This window comes from Lacerta agilis, chromosome 2 (genome assembly GCF_009819535.1).
Source record: "Lacerta agilis isolate rLacAgi1 chromosome 2, rLacAgi1.pri, whole genome shotgun sequence".
Classification (NCBI taxonomy): Eukaryota; Metazoa; Chordata; class Lepidosauria; order Squamata; family Lacertidae; genus Lacerta; species Lacerta agilis.
In genome coordinates, this window is record NC_046313.1 from 12,494,294 (window position 1) to 12,521,220 (window position 26,927).

General features: G+C 44.9%; 1 protein-coding gene across 1 annotated transcript in view; it reads right to left on the reverse strand.

The window, feature by feature from the left end:
- STAT2 (signal transducer and activator of transcription 2) overlaps positions 1–23,576 on the reverse strand; it is a 38,017-nt gene extending 14,441 nt beyond the window's left edge. The window contains exons 1-14 of the mRNA XM_033138629.1: positions 23,514–23,576; positions 18,268–18,446; positions 15,444–15,603; positions 13,276–13,374; positions 12,070–12,162; positions 9,346–9,424; positions 8,266–8,348; positions 7,202–7,350; positions 5,742–5,900; positions 5,146–5,238; positions 4,169–4,228; positions 4,000–4,020; positions 2,960–3,053; positions 1,114–1,173 (exon numbers count right to left, since the gene is read on the reverse strand). Of these exons, the coding sequence (XP_032994520.1) occupies positions 1,114–1,173; positions 2,960–3,053; positions 4,000–4,020; positions 4,169–4,228; positions 5,146–5,238; positions 5,742–5,900; positions 7,202–7,350; positions 8,266–8,348; positions 9,346–9,424; positions 12,070–12,162; positions 13,276–13,374; positions 15,444–15,603; positions 18,268–18,398 (1,281 nt within the window). The 5' untranslated portion in view covers positions 18,399–18,446; positions 23,514–23,576. The remainder of the gene's footprint in view (positions 1–1,113; positions 1,174–2,959; positions 3,054–3,999; positions 4,021–4,168; positions 4,229–5,145; positions 5,239–5,741; positions 5,901–7,201; positions 7,351–8,265; positions 8,349–9,345; positions 9,425–12,069; positions 12,163–13,275; positions 13,375–15,443; positions 15,604–18,267; positions 18,447–23,513) is intronic.
- Positions 23,577–26,927: the final 3,351 nt, after the last annotated feature.

A 26,927-nucleotide genomic window follows, 5' to 3' on the forward strand; every position in this document is an offset into this window, starting at 1 on the left:
TTATCAGATAGAAACCCCCTGATTACACACTAGCATGATTCTGTGCATCGGCTATTAAAATGTAAAGGTAATCCTGAGCATTAGGTCCAGTCGTGGACGACTCTGGGGTTGCGGCGCTCATCTCACTCTATAGGCCGAGGGAGCCGGCGTTTGTCCGCAGACAGCTTCCGGGTCATGTGGCCAGCATGACTAAGCCGCTTCTGGCGAACCAGAGCAACGCACGGAAACACCGTTTGCCTTTCCACCAGAGCAGCACCTATTTATCTACTTGCACTTTGACGTGCTTTTGAACTGCTAGGTGGGTAGGAGAAGAAGAGGAGGAGTTTTGATTTGATATCCCGCTTTATTACTACCCGAAGGAGTCTCAAAGCGGCTAACATTCTCCTTTCCCTTCCTCCCCCACAACAAACACTCTGTGAGGTGAGTGGGGCTGAGAGACTTCAAAGAAGTGTGACTAGCCCAAAGTCACCCAGCAGCTGCATGTGGAGGAGCAGAGAGCGGTTCACCAGATTACGAGTCTACCGCTCTTAACCACTACACCACAGTGGCTCCCAGGAGCCGGGACTGAACAACGAGAGCTCACCCTGTCACAGGGATTCAAACTGCCGACCTTCCGATCAGCAAGCCCTAGGCTCAGTGGTTTAGACCACAGCACTACCTGTGTCCCACGCACTGGCTATTACCTGCAGGGAAATCATGATAAATCAAGGACTGCAAGCCTTATAGAGACATCATCATCATCATCACCATTACTTTATTATCATCATTATTATTATTATTTCCTTTATGAAATCTTGCACATGACAACCCAGTGTTCAACAGGATTGTTTCAGTAGCAGCTAAAATTCTAGTTGGTTAGCGACACTAGTCTCTCTGTTTTTATTCAGGCTTGTTCTTGTAACTATTGTATCTTGCTTTTATAAAAAGTTTTTAGCCATTCTTAAACTGCTGGTCTATAATAAACTGATTGGATCGGATTGGTGTGCCTACACAGCCACCCCACCAAGCCTGCTCCTCCTATAAGCAGCAGCAATAGTAGTACTGTTGGGAGGCCAGGAAGGAGCCACATCACGGCTGCATTGAGCCAGCCACCCTTGGGAAAGGCAAACCCACCTCACTGAGTCCTTTGCTGCCCTTGCCTTTGCCCAAACCGCTTTTCTGCTCCTTCAGCATCTGCAAAGAGAAGAGGAACCACATGTTTACAGGGCTGGAACCAACCAAATCCCATCACACTGGGCAGCGCCCCCTGGCAGAAGTCAAAGCTGTTCTCATGCCTCTAAGACAGGGGTCAGCAACCTTTTTCAGCCATGGGCCGGTCCACCGTCCCTCAGACCATGTGGTGGGCTGGACTATATGTTTTTTTGGGGGGAAATGAATGAATTCCTGTGCCCCACAAATAACCCAGAGATGCATTTCAAATAAAAGCACACATTCTACTCATGTAAAAACACCATGCAGGCCCCACAAATAACCCAGAGATGCATTTTAAATAAAAGGACATATTCTACTCATGTAAAAACACGCTGATTCCCGGACCATCCGCGGGCCGGATTGAGAAGGCGATGGGGCCGCATCCGGCCCCCGGGCCTTAGGTTGCTTACCCCTGCTCTAAGAAGATCCATCTTCGTGCAAATGTAGACCACAAAGGGCATTGCAAGCTCGGAGGAGGAAGAACAGAGAGTGACTCACTGAGAAATGGGAGATTGGTAATCATTATTAAAGGGGGAGAGGAGGGAAGCTACAGCAAATGAATGTCAAGGCCCAATTGATGGTAGGGGAAAGTCCTTCCTGCCTGCCACGCAGTTGATGCTCAATCATAACCTGCGTATGAGTAAGGCCAGTGGGCGTCATTGTTGGTTTTATTTTATTTTTTGGTGGGGGGGGGGGCGTGAAAGAAATGAGGCACCAGTACTAATCTCTCCATAAAAGTGGCTGTGGGTCCAAGCACAAAATGGCTGCTACGGGGAGCAAAAATGAAGAGGCAGTGTGCTCCATACGTGTACTAAAAAAAGACACAGCAAGGCCCATACATTATGTTCCTCCCCACTCCCTGCCCCAGAAAGACACTTTACTAGGCTCAAGTCTTCTTCATAAATATTTAGGCCTCCTAGCATATGGATAGGAAACCTAAGGCCAATCGCCTTCCCAATCCAGCCCGCAGATGGTCCAGGAATCAGTGTTTTTACATGAGTAGAATGTGTCCTTTTATTTAAAATGCATCTCTGCATTATTTGTGGGGCCTGCCTGGTGTTTTTACATTAGTATAATGTGTGCTTTTATTTAAAATGCATCTCTGGGTTATTTGTTGGGCATAGGAAATCATTCATTTTTATTTATTTTTTCAAAATATAGTCCAGCCCACCACATGGTCTGAGGGACGGTGGACTGGCCCACGGCTGAAAAAGGTTGCTGACCCCTGTGCTAGCAGGTCCCAGATGGGGGAATACAGTGCTCTTTCCCAGGCCTCATGAGCTAGAGTAGGGAAAGTCAATTTTATTATTTTTCTTACTACTACTACTACTACTACTACTACTACTACTACTACTACTAATTAAATTTGTATACCACCCTGTACCCACAGGTCTCAGGGCAGTTCTCAACATAAAATCACAATATAAAATCACAAAATACATAATAAAAATAAAAACAAGAATGGCCCAATAACCCCCCTCCCTAACACATTTCTTGTTTCAGCCACAGACTCAAGAAGAGCTGGCCAAAATGTCTTCCATATTTTTTTTGCCGCACCTTGTTCAGAATTGTGTGGCAATCACAGCAGCAGGACAAAAATTGGGGTAGATGGGTGGGGTTTGAGCCACAGGGTAACAGTGGGTCACCCCTGAGCTTAAGACTTGAATTGTCAAGTCTTTCTTCCACCACAGCCGCACAAACACCAATTCCCATCCCAGAGCTGCAAACAAACAGGAGTTTTGCATCTCCCCCATCACCAAGCCCTTACAATGTACTTGAAGTCACAGATGAGCCCCTCCACCTGGGGCCGGTCCATCACCATGGTTTTGGTGGTTGACGGCAAGATGTTGAACCTCCGAAACCTACAAATGAGGGAGAGATTTTAAAAAAGCGTGCACACACACACACACACACACACACACACACGTGTAATTTGTGGAAGTTTGCCATTCCCAGCTGGCCAGAGTCTTAACAAGTTTGTAGTCAGGTGGAGTTTTATCGTTATGTTATTTTGCTCAAACAGCAGAGTAGGAAGCCCATCTCGTGTATTTCCTGTAAAAATCACAGCTCCCTCAACTCCTGGGCGCCAGTTATGGCCCTCCAACCCCAGCTGCCATGTTTCCTTCTGCTTCTGCTCATGTGCACCAGTTCTGGGGTTCAGCTTTCATGAGCAATGTCTTGGATTCAGTCTTTTCTACTTCCCAGAAGACACCTCCCTGCTGCCAATTCCCCTACCATGCAAGCAAGCAAATTTCACATTGTCATCTCCAAACTGGTGTTTGTGTTTTGGTGTGTGTGTTTTGTAGAGGTATTCTGCAACATGTTATCGATGCAACAATAATACGTTTGTGGTCAATTTGTACTGGACTGTCCAGTCGCCCTTCCAGTTTCTTAGTTGTCCTGCGATGCCCCCCCCCCCAACGTTAATTCCATTATTGCCATTTGGAGGGGCACCCGCACTTCAGTGCAACGAAAAACAAGATAAATAAACAACAACCTGGAACGTGGTTTTTTTGGTACTGAATGTTACGGGATCTCAGCAGGGTGTTACGGGAGATGCACTGATTGGAATCAACGCAGTATGTCTACCCCGAAACTTTTAGAGGACTGAAAGCAGGGCTTGCATATGCAAAAACATCAAGAGCACAAATAAGAAAGATGGCAAGAGGGGCCCAAGTTGCTGGGTAAGCAAAAGCCTGCCCCTTCTTCTGCCATGTAGGTGCCAAATCAGAACTTGTACCCCACCACCAGCCTTCCCAATGGGCAAGGCTCACTATTTTCCGTCGCCTTTCCACAGCTGTTGCTTACCTTTCCAAATTGGCAGCGTTCCTGCAAGAGATGAAGAAAAAGAAAGTGTTTTTAGTGGAAGATGACCCAGCCCTGCGCCCTCCCCACAGCACTGCAATCTTCAGCCCTGCCCTTGCGAATGTAAAACAAACAAACAGAAAACCTTGGCACTTCGCCAAGAGGAACCCACCGGTCGATCTCAATCTTCACCTCCATCGGGTGGTTTCGATCCAGGAGCTTCACCAGGAGCCTGAATTAAGCGGCAACAAGAGTTCGTTACAACCCACGAGATCGAAAGTGGCAGGCAGTGGAGTTCTGCTCCGTAAGGGCATGTGTGAGCCTGGCTCTGTTTCCTCCTTAAATCTCCATTTTTATTTATTTTTTATTGAAGATTTTCTTGATTTACGTAAGTGTGTGCCATGTCTCTCTCGTATTTTTTCCATGTAACGTTTTTACAAATCGGTTTTGGTTATTGAGACATTAGGGAGAGAAGGGGGGAAAGAGGTGGGTGGGTTGGGGGGGATGGGTGAGGTGGGGTGACAGAGAACGGGAGCAAATGTAAAATTAGTGGGATCTGGCACCACCTGGTGTTGGCAACCTTGCCCCCCCCCCAGGCCTCACTGACAGCAGGCCTCTGTCCTTTCTGGACCAAATCTCCCGTTTCCTCATTTTAAAATTCAGCGGCTTTTATTGCAATGCTCTTTGCTGAATACGTCTCTTAGATGCATCCAAGCAGAAGCCTCCTGATCCAATCACCTCTTCCATCAGGGATGGCGGAAACTGTGGCCATCCAGATGTTGCTGGCCTCCCAAGTCCAATTCATCCCTGCGCTGGGCAGGAGCAGGCCTTGGTGTTTCAAATTTCAGTAACGCCCCGTGCAAGGCCAAAATTCGGCACCCCATTCCTCCCTCCCGTCCTGCTCAATTCACTAGGTCGTAGTTGCGACGCACCGCAGCGCCCCCTAAGCTCAGTGCCCAGTGCGGTGGAAATGGCTGCACTGCCTTAGAACTGCCTCTGCCCCCTGGCCATGCTGGCTGGGGCCAATGGCGGCCTGACAACAACTGGAGAGCCCCAAGCTGCTCCCAACCCCTGCCTAGTGGTTTTAAATTCATTCCAAAATGGCCGCCACCTGGAAGCCACTGCCGGATTAAGGACCTCTCTCCTCACCTGGCACGGACAGAGAACTTGTTGCTGGTTCTCAGCACCAGAGGCCGGCGGTTGGGCAATGGCATGGAAGGCTGAATCTCCACCACAAATGCACTGGGGAGAAAGCAGAAAGATCTTCAGCGTCCACAATCTCTCCCTACTCACTCCTTCTCTCCCCTTATTCGATGGGCAAATATAAGTCATTGTTGGTGAACTCCCCAGGAGGTGCACTGATTGCTCCAGTTTTTTGAGTGAGGAGAGTTGCCGGTGTCAACAAAAATGGTTCTTCTGGATCATTAGAAAATAATTATTATTATTATTATTATTATTATTATTGTGAGTACTGTAATTTACAAATGTGTCACTTGTTGTAAACTACTAGACCAAGACTGTGTTGAATGGGCAAAGGATCTGTCCCTAAATCTAAATCTTTTAGATCATTAGAGTGATCTTGGGTAGGAAAAGCTTCCATTCCTGTTTTACTATTTGAAGCAATCTTGTGGAGTCTGAGGTTTGAACAGGCAAACATCTGTCGTGCTCTTTTGAGGAGACTGATAGCGGACTCAGTTGAAGGCAAATATTTTAAACAGTCATCTAATAAACCTTCCTCTTGGCACCTTTTCAAAAGGCAGGAAATTTGCTCTTTCAGCCGCTTCTCCAGCTGGGGCAACTGGACACCCAGGGGCTCTCCTTCATAGGACACCTTTTGGCGCAGCTCCTCCAGGGTGCGAAGCAGAAGCAACAAATAGAAGAGGTTCTCAGCACTCTCGGTGAACCTACGATGAAGCAAAACAGATAGTAGGAGCACAGGCTGGAGGTGCAGGCAAACTTACTGCTGAGAGGAAAGACTTCTTTGGGGATCAAGTGGCAAGTGGGGGTGTCATGTAGCAAAAGACTGCAAGAGGGAGACCCACATACAAACACCACATCAGGCCCAGAAAACCCTCTTCCTTTAGAGCACCGTTTCCCAAACTTGGGTCTCCAGCTGTTTTTGGACTACAACTCCCATCATCCCTACCTAGCAGGACCAGTGGTCAGGGATGATGGGAATTGTAGTCCAGAAGCCGTTGGGAGGCCCAAGTTTGGGAAACCCTGCTTTGGAGTTTCTGAAAGAGATACACGGCTGGTAATAATTTTATCGAGGCCACTAGACCAGACGTCCCAAGCCAGGTGCCCTGCAGATGTTGCTGGACTACAACTCCCATCATCCCCCTCACCATTGGGTTGGGAGTCCATGAAAAATCTGGAAGGTCCCAGGTTTGGAGAAGGCTGACTTGGGCCTCAGTCCCCACTTTGGCTTTGCAATAAGACAAGATGCTGACTTGGCCAGAGACAACAACAGACAACACGGTAATATAGCAGGATGTATAGAAATAACGCGAACCGTGAAAGCATTCAATCATGTATATATGTGCAACCGGAGGGGGTGAAATACATAGCAAATACAAATGTCTCTGAAGAGCCGGATAAGGCTCAAAAAGTGCAACGTACAATGTGCCAAGAGTCCAATGTAATAAAGTGCTAAAGTCTCTCAGGCGTCCTCGTCTGTCCTCCGACGGGCGGCTAGCTTATGTTATGACAGTTTCACTAGTGTAGTTTCTTCAAGTGACGGACTTCATCTTAAATAATAATTATAATGCACTCTGTGAGCATTTACATATCCCTTTTTAAAACAGTAAGTAAAATAATGTCTAAAAATTACTCACCAACATGTTCATACACTAAACTTAACAAGGCTGAGACGCCTTATGAACATGTTGGTTATTTAAGATGAAGTCCGTGATTTTGTGCCGGGCTTCTGCTAGACTAGATGGGCCACTGGTTTTATGACATGTCTCTTCCTTGAGATTGCTTGAACAGAGACCGCCACAGGAATATAAAACAGCCCAAGGATCTAGTGTACTGCAATGTCACTTAACTATCAAGCAAGTAGATCTGATGATGTCCCTCCTATACCGCGATAACATTTTGGTTAAGTAGAAGGCATAAAAGCAGCCGGCCTGGTTAGGATTCCAAACATGCACAAGTTCATAAGCGACAACTAGACTGTCACTTAGACCTTCCCATTGAGACTTACCACTTCTCCAGTTCTGTCAAGCTGGTGTCACAATTGTCCCCGATACACGCCCGCCGCTGGCAATCTTGCCACACCGCCAGCTCTGCCAGCAGAAAGTCCCTCAGGGTATCGGAGCGGCCTAGCAGCTCCCTGATCCGATCCAGCAGTTCCTGGTGGAAAGACTGAGAATAAGTAAGAGTGTACCCCCCCCCATACACACACAGGCCTAAGTGGGGTGGCAGAGGGGGCAAGGCATCACTGGAGTGAGTCCTACGGTCCCTGGTACAGGGAGGACGTTGAGAAAGACACATACCTCATGAGGGTACAGTGGTACCCTGGTTCTGAAACTTAAACCATTCCGAGAGTCCATTTGACTGCAGGTGCTTCCTGCACTCAAGCGGAAGCTGCGTCGGACATTCGGCTTCCAAAAAGCGTTCATAAACCGGAACACTTACTTCCAGGTTTGTGGTGTTTGGGAGACGATTTGTTCGACAACTAAGCCGTTCGGGAACCAAGGTACCACTGTATTTTGGGAAATGATACATGACGAGATAAAAAAGATGTTTAAAGCGAGCATTTCTGTTAGGGATTATCGGGGCAGAAATTCCCACGCCCCCATTGTTGTTTATGTATGTAACAACAGCAGCTAGGATTCTTCATGCACAGAAATGGAAGGCAGAAGAAGTTCCCACCAAAGAAGAATGGGCAAGTAAGACTATGCAGAACGGGCAAAATTAAGAGGATTTCATGATGAGTGTTTCATGGAAGAATGGATGCCTTTCTCAGACAGTTTAAAGAAATACTATAGTACGATGATGAGCATGCGAGCAGGATTTGAGCTCCAAGCCACAGAAGTAATTAAATTATAATATTGTGGTTATGATTTGATAGAAGCCAGGGTGCAGCAGAAGGGGAGAAACAACAAATTAGAGAAAAGGCGAATTTGTGATTTGATTGCATGTGTTAAAAATGTTGAAACTTAATAAAATATAATTGGAAAAGAGAGAGAGAAAGACAAAGGGGTCCATGCTTACTATTACCACCCCCAATACCACATGGCTGTGCTGGACAGTGCTCAGACTCACTTTGCGGCAGCGGTTCACATTATTCACCATGTCCTGCAAAGCTCGTTCTCTTTGGGTTGCAGCCTCAGGAGTGGACGTACTTACTGCAAGAGAAAAAGTAGAGGTGGCTACTTCCAAGCCAAGAAGGACCCACCAGAAGCTGCCAACTGTTGCCTCGGGGAAGTTCGGTTCCAGGCGTCTTGCCAGCCAGCAAGGGTAGGCAGGAAACACAAGGCACATTGCGGATGTGCTTCTTTTGTGGGTTATTTAGCTTTCAGTCGCTGTTTTGGTGTGACAGTAGCTCTATCTTTTCTTGCTTTGCAAAAAGTCCTGTCAATAAACAAGTCTTCAAAGTGCCTCAATTTAATTTTTTGTTTGTTTGTTTATTTGTTGCCACAATAGATTGGCATGGCTAGCTCACTAGAGTTTAACAAATACAAAAATTCCTTCCAGTAGCACCTTAGAGACCAACTAAGTTTTTTATTGGTATGAGCTTTTGTGTGCATGCAAAAGCTCATACCAATAACAAAAGCTCATACCACAAAAGCTCATACCAATAACAAACTTAGTTGGTCTCTAATGTGCTACTGGAAGGAATTTTTGTATTTGTTATTTTGTTTCGACAACGGCAGACCAACACAGCTACCTACCTGTCACTAGAGTTTGTAAAGGGGAGATATGAAAGCTGGAGGCATCTACAGAATCTAAGCTGGGAGATTAGAGACACCACAATGGTTCAGCACATAGACACACACACACACACACACACACACACACACACCTGCCAGCTGTTTTTAGGCACGTGGCATAGAAATCAGAAGACAGGAAGGCAAAGACTGTGGACTTTGCAAGAGAAATCAGGGCAAGTTGTCTGTTTTTAAAAGAGAACATCCCCAGCAATTAAGGACAGTTGAACAGAACAGTTCTCCTCTAATCTTATCCATGCCTCTGAATACCAGTTGAAGGAAATCACAGGTGGACGGAGGATTGTGTCCTGCTTGCAGACTTCCCAAAGGTATCTGATTGACCACTGGGACAATAGGATGCTGGACTAGGTGAAACACTGGCCTGATCCAGCAGGACTCTTCTTGTATTCCTCACCCAACATAAGGTGCGTCTTGTAACGGAAGTCAAAGGCATCCTGCAGATCCTCAAGCTGGCCTACGGAACATTTCAGACCCTACGGAGCAGAACCAGGTGGCATTCTCAGTCAAAGCAAGCAACTCCAAATGGGTGGAACCAGGGGTGCCCTGCCTGCATGACAACACACCTACCCACCCTGAAGAGTAACGGCTGAACAGGAGCCCACCCACTCCCACACTGAGAGCCTGTCTGTTTTCTAAAAGGCCTCGGCCCTGTATACCTGAAGGAGCGTCTCCACCCCCATCATTCAGCCCGGACACTGAGCTCCAGTGCCAAGGGCCTTCTGGCAGTTCCCTCACTGCAAAAAGCGAAGTTACAAGGAACCAGGCAGAGGGCCTTCTCGGTGGTGGCGCCCGCCCTGTGGAACGCCCTCCTATCAGATGTCAAGGAAATAAACAACTATCTGACTTTTAGAAGACATCTGAAGGCAGCCCTGTTTAGGGAAGTTTTTAATGTTTGATCGTGTTTTTAATACTCTGTTGGGAGCCGCCCAGAGTGGCTGGGGTATAAATTTATTATTATTATTATTATTATTATTATTATTATTATTATTATTATTATTATTCTAATGACCAACTCTTGCCAGACTAACAGCTGCCTATTCCCAAAATGGGAGTGAAGGGATGAAACTACCCCTTTTTAAAAAAAAAACAAAAAAGAGAAAAACTGAAATGTGTGGGACAGGGATTGCATTGTGATCTGTGTGGCATCAGCAAGGGGGAGGGGAGAGATGTTATGGCAAGACCTCTAACAGGCCACCTTCAAATACTGCCCCAGTTAATTCCCACGATTTCTGCCGGGGCAGCATTTGAGGGCCTGACATGAGACCCGCCATCAGGTTGCCGCCTCCACAACCGGGGATGTCTCAGACTGCTCCGCACTCCCAAAGGCATCAACAGGCACAAACAGGGCCTGAACTTTGCATTGGACTAAGGGGCCAATGGAAAGGACACGTTTTCTCTTGGGGGGTGGTTGACAATCCGTTTTTTCCAAGCCTATTCCAAATCAAGTTGTAGGGGTGGGTCCCCCATTATTTACTTTTGAGGGTCCCCCTCCCAATTTCCCTTAAGCAGGGGAATGGCCTAGACCAGGAGATATTTACCATAGGGGCTAAACCATTTCAACACTCAGCCGATTTGTATAGGGCTACAGGAAGTATTTGCTATTCAGGGGGAAAAAGTATTTCTCTCTGTAAGCTCTATTCAAGCTTCTCATTAACCAAGCCGCACGTTGGCTCTGCCCCAAGTTGGCGAGGCTCTTTTGACAACAGGAAATAAGAGCCTTTTGTGTCATCAGACCAGGCCTGCAGAAAGCTTTTCCAACAGAGATTCAGCAAGTGCCTTCCATTTCAACCTTTAAACGCCTGCTGAAAACCTCTCGATTCTGGCAGGTTTATGCAGGCGATTAAGAACCCATCTTTCCATGGTAGTTAGTTGATGAGTTACAGTTTTAATTTTTGTGTGTGCTTTTATTATAAACAAATACTACTGTAAACTGTTTAGATATTAATAATGATATGGCGGTATGAAAACCTTTTTATAAATAAAACAAGTGAATGGATCTGAGCTAAGACTATTTTTCTCTAAATAGTCTTAGCTCAGATCCACTTATTGGTGGATCTCAGTGTCAGGGCATTTGTGCCATCTCCAGGGAGGGCAGGGGTAGAGAGAGAGAGACGCCTGGTTGAAACCCTGGAGAGCCACTAAATTAGCTGGAATAATGCAAGGCAGCTTTCTGCATTCTGTGGAGTGGAAGCTACTCCCAACGACCGAGACTTCCCGCATAGAATCGCTGAAGGGTGGAAACCCCTGGTGCTGAGAACACATCTTTGCACATAGAATCACAGAACTGCAGATTTGGAAAGGGGCCCTGAGGATTGTCTGGTTCAACCCCCTGCGATGCAGGAACGAATATGCAGCTGTCCCATACGGGGATCGAACCTGCAACCTTGGCGTTACCAGCACCACCCTCTAACCAACTCAGCTATCTAGGCTGCAATGAAACCTCTGTACTCCCAGCTGTGCACTCATTTGGTGCGCGACTGGAAGCAGGTGGGGTGCGGTGGGTGCGCCCACCCCTGGTGTCATCCCTGGGGGGGGGTGACATTGCCGCCCCGCTCCTCTGGGATGCTCGATGCTCCCCGCGGGTGGCTAGCCCCGCCCCTGGGTGCACGGCACATGCGCCGCTCCATGCCGGAGCAGCTAGCTCCTCCTCTGGCTCAGAAGGTTCAAGTCCTGGGTCTTTTGCAATGAGCCCTGGATCTCCTGACCTCCCCCCTCCCAATTTTGCCCATTTGCTGGACGTGCTGCAGGATGCAATGCGGTCACCCACCACTTACATTTGCATCCCTCTATTAAAAAAATTACAACGTGCAAATATTATGCAAATGTGCCCATGCCCTGAGAGCCATCTGAACACCCAGCAACATACCTGGGGGGGAAGGAAGCCTAACAATTAAAAAAAAACTAAACTAAACCCTACAACAGGTCATGGGAGGGGAGGGGGGTCTGTAATAATACACTGCATTTACGTCAGCCATAGCTCCTGGCATCTACTGCATGAACAGATCACAGCATGTTGCAGGATCCAGTGAATTAACACGTCCGAGAATTGGAAATCCCTGCAAAATAACATTATAACAAAAGGGAAGCAACCCAGCGGGTATTACACACACACTCTCACCTGAATAGCCCTTCGCATATCCATGAGTCGGCCCTCAATGTTGTGGTGCGGGTTGAGGACCACAGAGGCACCAGGGGGTGGTTCCACCCGTGCCTGCAGAGGGAGGGAGAGGAAACAAAACAGACAGACTTGGAAACTATGCACTGGTGCTGAGGATCATCATTGCAGAAGGCACGCAGAGAAGAGCATGCGCCTAGGATTGCCCATCTTCTCCAGTTCCACGCACACAGAAAGCAAGCCTGTTGTAGAGCCCCAAAGGTGTCAGGCATTTTAAAGTTTCTAGCCCTCACTGTTGTGAAAATTCATTTGAAAAACAAATTCAAAAGGGTTTGACCGTCTGCACCTTGCGTGAATACTTCCATGCTCTTCTTTCTGATAACCACACAACACTGCTCTTATTACTCGCTTATCTAGACCATTCTTCTACTCACTAGAGTAACGCCAGTGTGTGTGTGAGAGAGAGAAAGAAAGAGAGAGAGAGAGAGAGCAGATTTGACAAACTTTCCAACGCAAAGTTCAGTTCTAAGATGCAAACTGAAAACATGGATGCAAAAAATCAAGTACTGTAAAGGCATCTCACAGTACAATTCAGTAACTAGGACGGTTCACTTTCAGTGTAAATCAGGGGTCGGCAACGTGCGGCCCATAGGCCGGATGCAGCCCACAAAGACCGTTTTACTAGCCCACAAGCCGCCCTCGAACTGAGCCGCCTGCTCGGCGAGTCCCCCCCGCGCTGCGCTAAACCAGTGCAGCATGGCGCAGGGACTCGCCGAGCGGCGCTGGAAATCGTGTCTGCGAATGCCCAGATACTGGAAATCACATCTGCGCATGCCCAGACGCTGATAATTGTGCCTGCACAGAAGCGATTTTCAGCGTCTGGGCATGTGCAGAAGCGATTTCTGGCACCGCGGACATGCGCAGACGCGATTTCTGGCATTGCGCTGCACCAGTCCAGCCCACAGACAATCTCCATGGGAGTGATCCGGCCCATGGCCGGTAAACCTTGCCGACCCCTGGTGTAAATACCAAAGAGAAGCATGTGCTGAGAGCATACGGTGGGAGGATATTAAGGAGGCGGAAGCTTCCAGCAAACTAGGGCTGTGACCAAGAGACACTGTGCCGCTCGGAAGGAGGAGGAGGAGGAGAACTGTAACGCAAGGAGCAGATACAGCAGCCTGGCATGAGCACCAAGCGAGTTTCTCTTACCCGCGACATGGCCAAGGCTTCCGCGAGGATCCCTTGCTCGTCTCTCAGCAAGCCATCGATGAAGTTGGCCAGCTGCTCTGGATGGTCTTGATACTTGGCCTGGAAGGAAAGGCCACAGCAAAATGACCCAAAAGGACATGCAAGCATGCTGCAACAATCCGGTTACAGTACCGACAGGAGGAGAAGGCACTTCCCACATTCATTCATTCATTCATTCATTCATTTAATCCCTGCTAGAGAAGAATGGGAATTAAAGTTAAGTGAGTACTTGGAACTCGCAAAAACGACCGAATCGTTAATCAATGTAGTCCAAAAGGAGTGGGAATGCTTTAACACTTGTCTAATGAGACAAGGTTCAAGAAGCAAAATTTGGTTGTGCCTAGGATAAATCTGTAAATAGGAAAAATGTTTCCTTATACCAAGATGAGGACAGGAATTGAAATACAGGGGGGGAAACCGAATCAGATAGATAGAATTGTGGAGAGGTAGATGGAAGCTGAAAATAAACAGGATAACAAAAGAGATCTATTCCAAAAGGGAAAGTATTTTGTTTGAGAGCTGATGCTTTGGGATAGTATTGTATAGTTAACTTCATTTCATTTTTGTTCATGATTTGCTTTCCTTTTTTTTCTTTTTTTCTTTGTTTGTTTTCTGTAATTTGTTATGTCGAGTCTTGTTTGTATTTGCACAAAACTCAATAAAAATTTGAGGGGGGGGGTTATTTATTTAATTTCTATACCGCCCTATACCCGAAGGCCATATCACAACCTGACATCTGTCCTTGAGGAATTCTATGCTTCTTGCATTTCACATTTTCTCTCTCTTTACTCATGCATGTGTGTGTAACATACATAAATATGAATCCCCTACCTCTACCTCACTGCCAACTGAGAATACAGTATACTGAAGATATTAAGGATATACCTCAATGTATACGATAAAGTGGTCTTCAGTCCACATAGGTTTTTTCCACAATACAACACACACAAATGCACATATACAGATTCATCCAGTTCTTCCGATTATGAAATTGTTTCAGACCAATTTTAATTTTGTATTTGTGTGTGTGTGTGTGTGTAATATTTGTTATTAAATTTTCTGTTTCACAATTTCAAATAAACATTTTACAAATTTTTGAATATCCAGTGACTTCCCTTCTTCTCTTTCCACGATTCATTTCACATATCACATACATCCCTGCATTTTTTACTAAAACCATTCAAATCAATCTTTACATCCATCCAAAATTATTCACTCCATTGAATTCATAATAATTCAATGCCACTCTGGGCAGCTCCCAACCGAATATTAAAAACACAGTACAGCATTAAACATTAAAAACTTCCCTAAACTCCTGCTTCCAGATGTTCCGGTTCCAAAAGAACATTCACAAAACGGAACACACACTTCCAGGTTTGCGGCATTCGGGAGCCAAAACGTTCGAGAACTAAGCTGTTCAAAAACCAAGGTACGACTGTATATAGAATTTCATTTACATGAATTTTGGGGTCGTAAATTGGTATACCGGCAAAGGTCCATATAGTTAAAGCTATGGTTTTCCCAGTAGTGATGTATGGAAGTAAGAGCTAGACCATAAAGAAGGCTGATCGCCAAAGAATCGATGCTTTTGAATTATGGTGCTGGAGGAGACACTTGAGAGACCCATGGACTGCAAGAAGATCAAACCTATCCATTCTGAAGGAAATCAGGCCTGAGTGCTCACTGGAAGGACAGATCCTGAAGCTGAGGCTCCAGTACTTTGGCCACCTCATGAGAAGAGAATACTTTGGCCACCTCTTGAGAAGAGCAGACTCCCTGGAAAATACCCTGATGTTGGGAAAGATTGAGGGCACAAAGAGAAGGGGATGACAGAGGATGAGATGGTTGGACAGTGTCCTCGAAGCTACCAACATGAGTTTGACCAAACTGCGGGAGGCAGTGGAAGACAGGAGTGCCTGGCGTGCTCTGGTCCATGGGGTCACGAAGAGTCGGACACGACTAAACAACAACAACAACAACAACAACAACAAACTGGTTTTTATCTTTTTTTTTATGATTTTGGCTTCTCCACGGCCTCTCTTCCCAGGGAAATACTAGTTCTCCTTTGGCTGTTTCCCTACGGATCAGCCCTTCAACATGCATACAAACTTAACATCCCAGGACCATACCTGTAGGTTGAGTTTGGAGCGGCGCAGGTTGTGCTTGAGGACCATGTTAGAATTGTTTTCTTCTCCCAAAACGAGACGTCCAAGTTGATCATCAAGCAGCCCCAGCATGGTGTGGAAAAGGCTGCAAGCCTGCGAGGGGTCGGATCGTGCCGCTTGGTTCCTGAAAGGTACACAAAGGAGAAATGGCAGCGGGAGGGTGAATCCTTGGCTTAGATGCACAAAAACAACTGTTTCCCAACTCGGGCCTTCAGCTGTTTTTGGACTACAATTCCCATCATCCCTGACCACTGGTCCTGCTAAGCTAGGGATGATGGGAGTCATAGTCAGGGTGGATTTGATTTAAATCAAATCGATTTAAATCATGATTTAAATCAATAGTCAGTAAGACTTGATTTCATTTTTTTTTTCTTTTACAGAAAGACTCATTCTTGCTGGTATAATCTTAATATTTACAACCAGATGAAGGTTTCATTTTTGGAATAATAAATTTTCAGAGTAGTTTTTACAGTTATATAAAAAATTACGGATTTGGTTATACTATTAGAAATACATTGACAGATCATTATGAAATTATTGCGAGGTTTAGTAAATCAACTGTTTATATTTGGACAAGTTTTCTGCTTTACTTTATTGGAAGGAGAAAAATAATCATTTCCTTAATAACAATTTAAACTATTTATTTAACTAAAACAATAACATTATAGCATATGTATCCATGTTTGTTAACTGATGTGGGTAAACATTTTTTTTAAAAAAAAACCACCAAAACTTTAAACATGAAAAACTCAAAACAAATCCTTATCTCCTGATGAGTAGCCTTTGGACTATAATGTAACTTAAATAGAAAACTATATTTAGAAAGATGTCCCCTCCAAAAGCATTTTATTTTAAAAATCTGGTTTAAATTTTTAAAAAATCCATTTTTTTAAATCATTAATTTTTATCCATCCTGGTCATGGTCCAATAACAGCTGGAGACCTGTTTGGGAAACCCTGTAATGGGCACTAGCACTTAGGATAGGGATTCAGGCTGAGCAGTTATGAGGCCCCATGCTAGTCCTGCTAATATCCAAGACCTACGGTACTTTGCCTCTGCCCATTCTTCTGCCTGCTCTGGGTTCCAGGCTTTTTGACAAGGAAGCAAGTTTAGCAAAGGGAGCTTCTGGCATAGAAAAGTTTCCTATTTGCATATTTCAGCTCATTGTATTGTTTTTGTTGCTTCTAGTTGTTTGCAGCTGGGGCATTATTGACAAATACCCTTTGCATCACCCTCTCAATTGCCCCCATACAGGTTTCTGCTTTCTGCAAGGAGGGGACTTCCATAACTATCCTCCTCTCGGTATTTTTATTGCATTCGTTTTCTGTGATGTTATTTTGCTATAATAGATGAAAAAAGGAGGAAGGGAGGGGAACCAACCCAAGGAAACCAGGAATTAATTTCGCTGCTGCCCCCACAAATACAGGAAACTGGAATTATCTCTGCTACTTCTTCATCGTTCCAATAAACAAGTTGCTATACAATGGTCAGGACCTGCAAATAAGAAGTGTTTCATGAAAGAGACAGAAGCCCTAAGAAGCCACAAGCAGGGCGGATAAAAATCAATGATTAAAAAATAATTCAAAAAACCCATTTTTTTATTTAAATCAGAATTTTAAAATAAAATTATAGTCCAAAGGCTATTCATCAGTAAATAAGGATTTAAGTTTTTCATGTGTGCTGAAACTCAGTTTAAGGTTGTTGTTTTTTTTAATTGTTTAACCACATCAGCTAACAAACACGGATACATATGCTATAATGTTACTGTTTTAGTTAAATAAATTGTTTAAACTGTTATTAAGGAAACGATTATTTTTCTCCTTCCACTAAAGTAGAGCAGAAAAGTTGTCCAAATAAAAACAGTTAACTTATTAAACCTCACACAATTTCAAAATTATGTGTCTGTATATTTCTAATCGTATAATCGTGATTTAAATCAATTTGATTTAAATCAAATCCACCCTGGCCACAAAGGGTGCTTTACTTGGTCCAAACCAGGAGCAGCTGGTGAGGAGGTGCTGTACTGTACACTTGGGACTCCCAGCAATAGAGTCACTGCCACTTGATGGGGGAAATTGGGGGGGGGGGGGGTTGAGGCAGCAAATAAATTCCAGGGTGTGTGGGTGAGGAATGGGAACAACACAACATAAAATTTTGCTTCCCTCACGGAGCTACAATTCCTAGCGTTCCCTGTGGAGAGGTATCGATTGTTAAACCACTCTGAGAATTGTAGCTCCGTGAATGGAATCGGGGCGTTTCCTAAGAACTCTCTCTTTTTTAAAAAAAAAAATAATCAGTCTTTATTGGTTTATAAACTACACAGGCACACAAAGAAAACAAAAACAAAATAAAACAAAACGCACAGCACATAACTCACAAATAAAATAAATAAAATAAAATAAAACAGTACAATACGAAAACACAAAAATATTTCAGCCATCGATTTTCAACCTCCTAAGAACTCTCAGCATCCATGACAAAGCAGAGCTCCCATAATTCTTTGGGGGTTATCAAGTGGTATTTTTCTTTTTAAAAAGAGGAGCCGGAACTGATCATGAACACGTCCCTTGTACTCTTATAATGGCAATGGAGCTCACCTGAGAGGTGCCGGAACTGAGTTACGGCTGGGGGGGCGGGGAATGGACTGGGGATATTGTAGTGTATGGTGTCAACCATACATAATGGAGAAGCCCTAATGGTGGAGAAGCCATAATGGTGGTGGTTTGGAGGGAGACAAATAGCCAGGAAACGGGAGTTTCCTTTCTTGACAGCGACCAATTGGCATTACCAGTTCTGCTGCTCGATCCAGTAGGCAAGGTACTCTCGTACTTCCATGGGCAGGCAGTCTTCGGAGTACAGGTAGTGCACCTGGTCCAGGTGAGGTCCGTCCAACTTCTGGATCTGTTGCCACTGAGACATGTTTGCTGGCGGGAAGGTCAAGACTGGGCTGCTCACAGCTGACAGTGCCTGAGGAAGCAAGTCAGAACATGGGGAGTTCGACAGGAGTCCTTCATAGCGAACGGGGCAACTGCAAGTCACAGGTCCTATTTTAGAATGGACAACAACAGGCAAACGAGAAGAGACGTTTGGGCCGGAAACTTAAGAGATCTGGACAGAAGCTTGGACGCAGCGAACTGCGCGGATAAGAAGAAAAGGGGAAACGCCTAGTAAAAGTGAACTATTGGGCTTTCCTACACGCGGAAGGAAGGAAAGGGAATTATTTTAGAAATGATAATTACTGATTTAGTGTGGATTTGATCATTTGTGGAGTAACCTCACTTGTAGATACAGCAGATGCTAAAAGATTGCACGTGCAGGTATTGGCAAGTGGATAGCTGATGGTTAAAGATACATAAAGTCTAAAAACAATGCAGGGTGGATAAAAATCAATGTTTTTAAATCAGATTTTTAAAATTTAAATGGATTTTTTAAATTTAATTTGGATTTTTTAAATTTAAATTGGATTTTCAAAATTAAATGCTTTTGGAGGAAAAAATCTTTCTAAAGATAGTTTTCTACTTAAGTTACATTATAGTCCAACAGCCATTCATTAGGAAATAAGGATTTGTTTTAAGTTTTTCATGTGTGCTAAAACTCAGTCTAAGGCGGTTGTTGTTGTTTTTTAAACCCATTTAAGCACATCAGTTAACAAACATGGATACATATGCTATGTGAGTCTGGTCTGGGGCCGTAATAAATTCAATTCAAACATATGCTATAATGTTATTGAGTTAAATAAATTGTTTAAATTGTTATAAAGGAAATGATTATTTTTCTCCTTCCAATAAAGTACAGCGGAAAAGTTGTCCAAATATAAACAGTTAACTTATTAAACCTCACCATAATTTCATAATTATCTGTCTATAATATGTATAATAGTATAACCAAGTCAGTAATTTTTGATCAAACTGTAAAAACTACTCTGAAAATTTATTATTCCAAAAATGAAACCTTCATCTGGTTGTAAATATTAAGGAAGCTCCTGCAGCCAATCAGAAGCCACGGAACCTGCGTCGGACGTTCGGGTTCCAAAGAACGTTCGCAAACCGGAACACGCACTTCCGGGTTTGTGGCGTTCATGAGCCAAAATGTTTGACTCGCAAGGCGTTTGGGATCCAAGTTATGACTGTACAGCTTTTGCTGAATGATGACACAATTCTTTCCCCTGGCTTTTGACACCTGAGATGCATATTTTAAAGACCCATTTTTTCTGTAATTTTAAGTTGTTCGTTGTGTTTTAATATTAACATTGTGTTTTAATTATTGTAACCTGCCCTAAGGCCTTAGGATGAAGAGTAGGTAATAAATTGTAATAATCACAATTTGCTTTTAAGGGACATATAATTTTGTTTTGAATTTTTATCCTTACAGCAAACTGTAAGTATTTTATTGTTCTTCTAACATTATGCTAGACATGGGTAGGCAAACTAAGGCCCAGGGGGCAGATCCGTCCCAATCGCCTTCTAAATCTGGCCCGCGGACAACTGGGGAACCAGTGTGTTTTTACATGAGTAGAATGTGTCCTTTAATTTAAAATGCATCTCTAGGTTATTTGTGGGGCCTGCCTGGTGTTTTTACATGAGTAGAATGTGTGCTTTTATTTAAAATGCATCTCTGGGTTATTTGTGAGGCATAGGAATTTGTTCATTATCATTTTTTTTTTCAAAATATAGTCCAGCCCCCCACAAGGTCTGAGGGACAGTGGACCTGTCCCCTGCTGAAAAAGTTTGCTGACCCCTGTGCTAGAAGAACATGATGCAAACATTTTGTATATTTCAATTTCTTACTATTTATATATTTATCTTTATACTTGTACTGTTTAACATGCAATCTGTTAAATTATTTTAATCTGAGCAATTCACAAATAATGGATGCAATATTGCACTATGAATATTTCTTTTTAATTCTTGGCTTTGCAATTTCACCTTCACTAAATAAAAACAGCAACAATAAAATGCTGACATTAAAAAAGACTCCAATTTGACCTCTGAACTGGAAATCATGACTGAGTTATGCTCAGTTACAAAAGTCTGTTACCATGAGATTTAAGCAACTCTGCCGGTTTCAGAGTCGGAAACTAAAAGAAGATGTGAAACCAAGGAGAGAAAATGCCAAACAATGGGGGTCGGGAAGGCAGGACAATTCAAACCAAACAAATAATAATTATAATAAGCAAACAGGTACCATAAGACTTTCAGAAACACAAAAGTTCAGTTCTCAACGACATCCTATTCAAACCCAACAGGGTTTAAAAGCAGTCAAAGGGATTTACTTATGCAAAGGTCAGATTATTTATTTGGTTTTTTAAACTGTATACTGCAATTTCATTTTTAAAAATATCAAAATGGTTTACAGTAGTTAAAATGCAATAGGAAAATTACAAATAAAAATGCAAAGCCTTAGGACTGTACCAAATTTGACTCTCAACGGCTTTCAAAGCAAGTCTGGAGTTGTTGGCCAGGAATTCAAACCAATTGATACTGCCTGGTTTAAGCATCATTGCAACCAGCTGTCATCTAGTCACAATATGCCTTGCACCCACTTCTCCCTACGGGGCAAAGAGGGTCCTTCCAGATGGGTGTCCGTTGCGGGATGAATGCCATTTTTTTCACATCGTCCACACATCTCTGTTGGCATCATTGTTCCAGTCCCCTGCCCACCCCACCCCGATTTAATCCCGATTAAATTATTCTGTCAGAAAACCCTACCAATTAAGGGGGGGGGGGGAATTACCTGCTTGCAACAAGCCTGGAAGCACCAAAGGAATACACTGCTTGACTAGAAAAACCGGGTTTTTCCACAGAACAAACACAGCAACCATGGCCCACTTTGACCCATAAATCTAAAAATGCTGTTTCTCAAACAATGGAACGGGGCTCATCAGTTTGCCTCAGTGCCACTGCTTGCCCAGTTTTTCTTCCTCATTTTTCTTCCCTGGCCACAAGCCATGCCACAGCCTTCCGGTTGGGCCTATGCCAGCACCAGCAACTCCTGGCAAGCAAGAAGGATGGTGGCCAAGAAGAAAGGTCTCCTTCCTCTGAAGCGAAAGTAACAGAGGACACGTTGAAGGAAGAAAATGAGCTAAAAAGTTAATATTGTTGCACGCCACCCCAATCTCTGAGTGATGAGAGATTCCAGGGGTTCCGGGCTTCATGAGAGTGTGCTATTTGCATGATATATGGTTTATTTACACATATATACAGCCTGAGCCTATGATGGAGGGGTTAACAACATTCACATCCCCAAAGGGTCTTGTTCCTTCCATCGCCATTGGGAGTCAAACAGAAATCACGCATCCCTCTCAAATGTTCCTCTGACTCTCCGGTTTACTGCTTTAACTTCTAGGTCACACCACTGCAACTCTGCTCTAAACTCAGGCTTCTTCCTTCTATCCATGATCCCACCCATTTGCCGTCTCTTTTCCTTTTGTTTCCCCTTAATGGCCCATCGCCCAGGCTGTCGCATCAACACAGGAGGCTAGTCTGGTTTATATTTTAATACTCGCTGGATCCAAGGTTCTCACATGCAGCCTACTTCCTCCTCCCCCACCCTAAAAAAACACCCTCTTAACAACATATAACAAAGGAAAATGGGGAAAGAGTGTTCTGTTCCAAAGTGGGAACAGAAAGAAAGAGGAGAAGAGATCAAAAATGCTAAAGGAGGCAGAGTTGAATGTAAAAGGTCCAGACAGGAGGGATGAAATAAATTTGAAGTTTTCAGGGGGCCGGGGGGGGGGGAGATAAGGTATAAATGGAGTCAGAAAGGAGAATGAGAGATGGAATTACTTGTAAGAGACATGGGGGGGGGGGCGAGAAATACTTTTCCACTTAGAGCTTCAAGATCATTGAATTCTGTCTTAAATGGGGCCACAATATCTCTGCATTCTTTTTTTTTTTAGACTTTATTTTATTGTTCATCGATACATTCTCTGCATTCAATTTAAGGAAATCTCAGCTATAGGGCTCCTTGTCACAAGGAAAATGCAAGTTCCCCAATCAGAAATCCATGTCTGCATTTGCCAGCTGGTTCTGCCGAACTCTCCCGCGTCTGGTTCTGCACCTTTTCTGGCTGTAAAGTTCAGCAAGGGGGCCCTAGGGCAGACCACCCCCCACCCCCTCCAGAAACTGCACTTAGTTTAAGATGCCTACCTGCCCTTAACTGGAATCCTAAAACGAAGCAAGTTCACAGGAGGGCTTTCCCATCCCTTTCCCGCCTCGCCAGGACCACCTGTGTGCATAGCTGTCAACTTTTCCCCTTTTTTTAAAGGGAAATTCCCTTTATTCCGAATAGGATTCCTCGCAAGAAAAGGGAAAAGTTGACAACTATGCCTGTGTGGCCCCAAGTAAAACACTCTCCAGAGGCTGAGGTGCAGTTTCCTTAACAATGCGAAATAGGGGTGCAAGGAAACTCCCAATCCCTGAGCTTCCTTTAAATTACGGTACCTTCTGGTCAAGGCGTTTTTGTTTTGCTGTGTTCTGAGACTTTTGCAATGGTATGGGGTCTCAGAAATGCGGGGTCTCAGGAAAAGCCACAGACATACATGCATAAAACATAATAAAACATTACACCTTAAAACAAACTTCTCTATACCTTCAGATACCGTGTTTGCAACTTAAAAATCACGAGCTCAGGGGTTTATTTGTTGAATTCCGGGAGCGAACGGAGCTCATCGCCCCCCGTGGTTATATATCCACAAGCTTTTTATTTTTCTGGACTTCGCAGCAATATAATTCATTTGGGGCGGGGGTGTCGTTGTGGTTGCGACTCCAACTGCGAAACAGCTGGAAGCCAGAAATCCTTGCCGACCTACTGCGAGCAGCCCAGAGGTATCTGAGAGGGCTGCGATCTTCTGCTAAAGCGCAAACAGATCCCGGACACTAAACAAGATATCCAACACCTGTAGAACCACCTGTCCAGGTGTGCTGTACGACTCCCCCCCCCCCCTAAACGCAACTCATCCATCCGAGCCCAAGCTGGCCCTCTGCGCCCTCCCCCCCCCCCCCACCCAGCCTGACACCCATACATTTCTCCTACCGGTGCAAAACCGCAAGACCCCGGCGCTCAGCCGCCTTGGAGGAATGTTACTGTATTTCGAAGGTTGCAATTCCAGGGAGCGCCTTCGCCTCCCTCCGCGCTGGAGGAGGAAGCGGCGGCTTGGAAGGGTGGTGGGCGGGGCATAGGGCGCTGCCCCGCCCATCGCCCTGCGCGATTGGACGAAGAGCCCGAGCAGGCCTTAGGCACGGAGGGAGGGGCGACCCGAAGCAGGAAGAGCCGCCGAGGATTTCGATTTCCCAGGAATGACGTCAGCGACGGGGGCGGAGACTGAGCCCTGGGAAGCCGTGTCGGCCCTCCCACAACCTCGGTTGACCCGTGGGTTCTGCATTGCCTGCTTTCTTTGCAGGTTGTTAAATGACTCCTTTTTTTATTAAAGAAATTAATTAGTTAATTAATTATATTAGTCCTTCAACTTGCCCAGGGCAACCCAAACCGACTTACTACCAGACAAGCAAGCAAGCAAGCAATACAGTGTACACCCCCACAGAGATAATTAAAGCCTAAAATAGGAAAGAGAGATGTATTAATAACACACACACACACACACACTCTTCTGAAAAGCATAATTTGTTTAATCGGCCAAAGACCTGGTTGAAGAGGAATGTTTTTGCTTAGCCCCTCTCCAGCTAGCTGCCTGGATAGCTCAGTTGGTTAGAGTGTGGTGGTAATAATGCCAAGGTTGCAGGTTCGAGCCCTGTATGGGACAGCTGCGTATTATTGCATGGCAGGGGGTTGTACTAGATGATCCTCAGGGTCCCTTCCAACTTTATGATTCTATGTGATGATGTTGCCAGGCATTGGAGACAACTTCTAGGGGCCAAGATCTCGCTTCAGCATCCCCCAAACAGCATATTTGAGGGGAGCAACCCCCAGTTGCTGGGAACTGCCATTTAAATGGTGTGTGTCTTGGGACTGATTGTGCAGGGCAGGGTTTTTTTTGGGGGGGGCATGTTTTATTTAAGTTTGTACTCCTGGTGCCAGGCGAGCCTCTCTGGGGAGAGCATTCCACAAACAGCGAGACACCACAGAAAAGGCCTGTTCTCGCTTAAGGCTGTACAGTGGTAGCTCGGGTTACAAACACCTCAGGTTAAAAACACCTTGGATTACAAACACTTTGGGTTACAGACTCTGCTAACCCAGAAGTAGTACCTCAGGTTAAGAAGGCGGTGGGAGGCCCCATTAGCTAAAGTGGTACCTCAGGATAAGAGGGGTTTCAGGTTAAGAATGGACCTCCGGAACGAATTAAGTTCGTAACCAGAGGTACCACTGTATCTCATTTTCAGGGAAGTTTTTAATGTGTGATATTTTTGTATCTGATTTTTGTTGGAAGCCGCCCAGAGTGGCTGGGGAAATCCAGCCAGATGGGTGGGGTACAAATAAATATTATTATTATTATTATTATTATTATTATTATTATTATGCTTCAAAACCAGCACTTTGAATCGAAAACTGATGGGCAGCCAGTGCAGACAGGCCAGGACTAGTGTTACAGTCTCACGCTGTTTTGCCCGGGTGAACAACCTGGCTGCAGAATTCCGCACCAGCTAAAGTTTCCAAACCGTCTTCAGAAGCACCTCCATGTATATAATGCATTGCAATAGTTTACTGAGCCCACTGAAAAGTACTGGCCTGTGGAGATAAGCTCTTCCTGCCTCTGGTGTTATATCTATGATGGTCCATTCACAAGCGCAAGCCATCGCATGGCGCTGCAGTTATCAACCACTGAACATGCATGTGTGAGCCTGCTTTTGCTCAATGGCTGAAGGTGTCCTATGCTCGGAACAAGCGTTGGGTCAGACGCAACTCAATGCTATCTAGTACGGGGCAGTTTCATGGTCATGAGGTGCTATGATTTGCAGTGGTCCAAAGTGCTCACTTGGAAGGGCAGATCCTGAAGTTGAGGCTCCAGTACTTTGGCCACCTCATGAGAAGAGAAGACTCCCTGGAAAAGACACCGATGTTGGGAAAGATGGAGGGCACAAGGAGAAGGGGACGGCAGAGGATGAGATGGTTGGACAGTGTTCTCGAAGCGACTAACATGAGTTTGGCCAAACTGCGAGAGGCAGTGAAGGATAGGCGTGCCTGGCGTGCTCTGGTCCATGGGGTCACAAAGAGTCGGACACGACTGAACGACTGAACAACAACAAAAAGTTTATTTAGGAGTGTAAACCCCCTATTCCTTTCTACATAATTTGACTGCTACTGGTATGGAGGTGCCATGTTGGGCAGTGTCCAAACAGGGGTGGAGATGAGTCAGCGCCATCTTGAAACAGGACACTCCTGGAAGTAATGCACCCCCCCCCTAGCTCCTTATTTGTTTATTGTCATCAGCGATCAGCAAACATTTCTGAACGTTGTGCAAAACCAAGAGTTTTGACTTAAGAAAACTATCGTCGGTCTTTACGGGACGGTGCCCTAGTTATTTAATTTAGACTTTAGTTCTTTTTAAGGTTTCCTGATTGAGCTGCAAACTCCTGTAACAAAAAAGGGAATTGGAAACTAGTGATCAGCTTCAGCATTTTCTGCCACCTTTTCGTTAATGTATAGTTATCCCCCTCTTCCTCAATCTGGATTTTCTTCCTCCAGCACCAAAATGCCACAAGTCAAACCCTGAGTCAGCATTCAGTGCAGGAACCTATTAAAAAACAAAACAAAAAAAAATGTCCAAGGGAGGCCAACAGTGTGTATCTGAAACAAAGGCAAACATCCTCCCCACCTCCAATGTCTTCTAAACAAGACAGAGCTTGAGGTTGGGGGCAGGAAACCATCACTGCCAAGACCAGTATCTGCTACCCAAAGCAATTGCTTCACATTCCTTCACATCAACATAGAAGAACATTTGAAGAAACATCAAATGTAAGGCTCTTCTGAGTATATTAAGAGTAATCAGGTGAACAGCTGGATTTGAGCAATGAGAGTGGTTCCAAAGTTTTTGCAGGCTGTCAGGCTTGAGCCACTGCTGGAAATGGTCACAGAAGCAGTTCTAACAGGCTGGTGGTTTCAAATTACACACAATGGTTCATGTTCTTTCTCCTTTGTCCCAAGACTGAGAGCATAAAGTGCCAACAAGAGGACAGGAAATGCCCTCTGATTGTTTGCACCAGCTGATTGCTCTACCCAGCTATCATTGCTGTCCCACGGGGTGGGGTGGGGAGCAGATAAACATCCAAAAAGGCACCCCACCCCTGTCCTAGAACGTGCCTGGGCTGCATGTGAACTTAATGCATTAAGGCAGGCTTCATCGATGGGCCATATGCAGTGGGCCATTGTTTGACATTTGTGATCCCATGCGCCTGTAAAGACCATAGGATTCATTTATAGCAGGCTTTCTCAGGTGGACTACACTACAACTCCCATGTTCCCTGGCCTCTGGTCCTGCTAGCTAGGCATGAT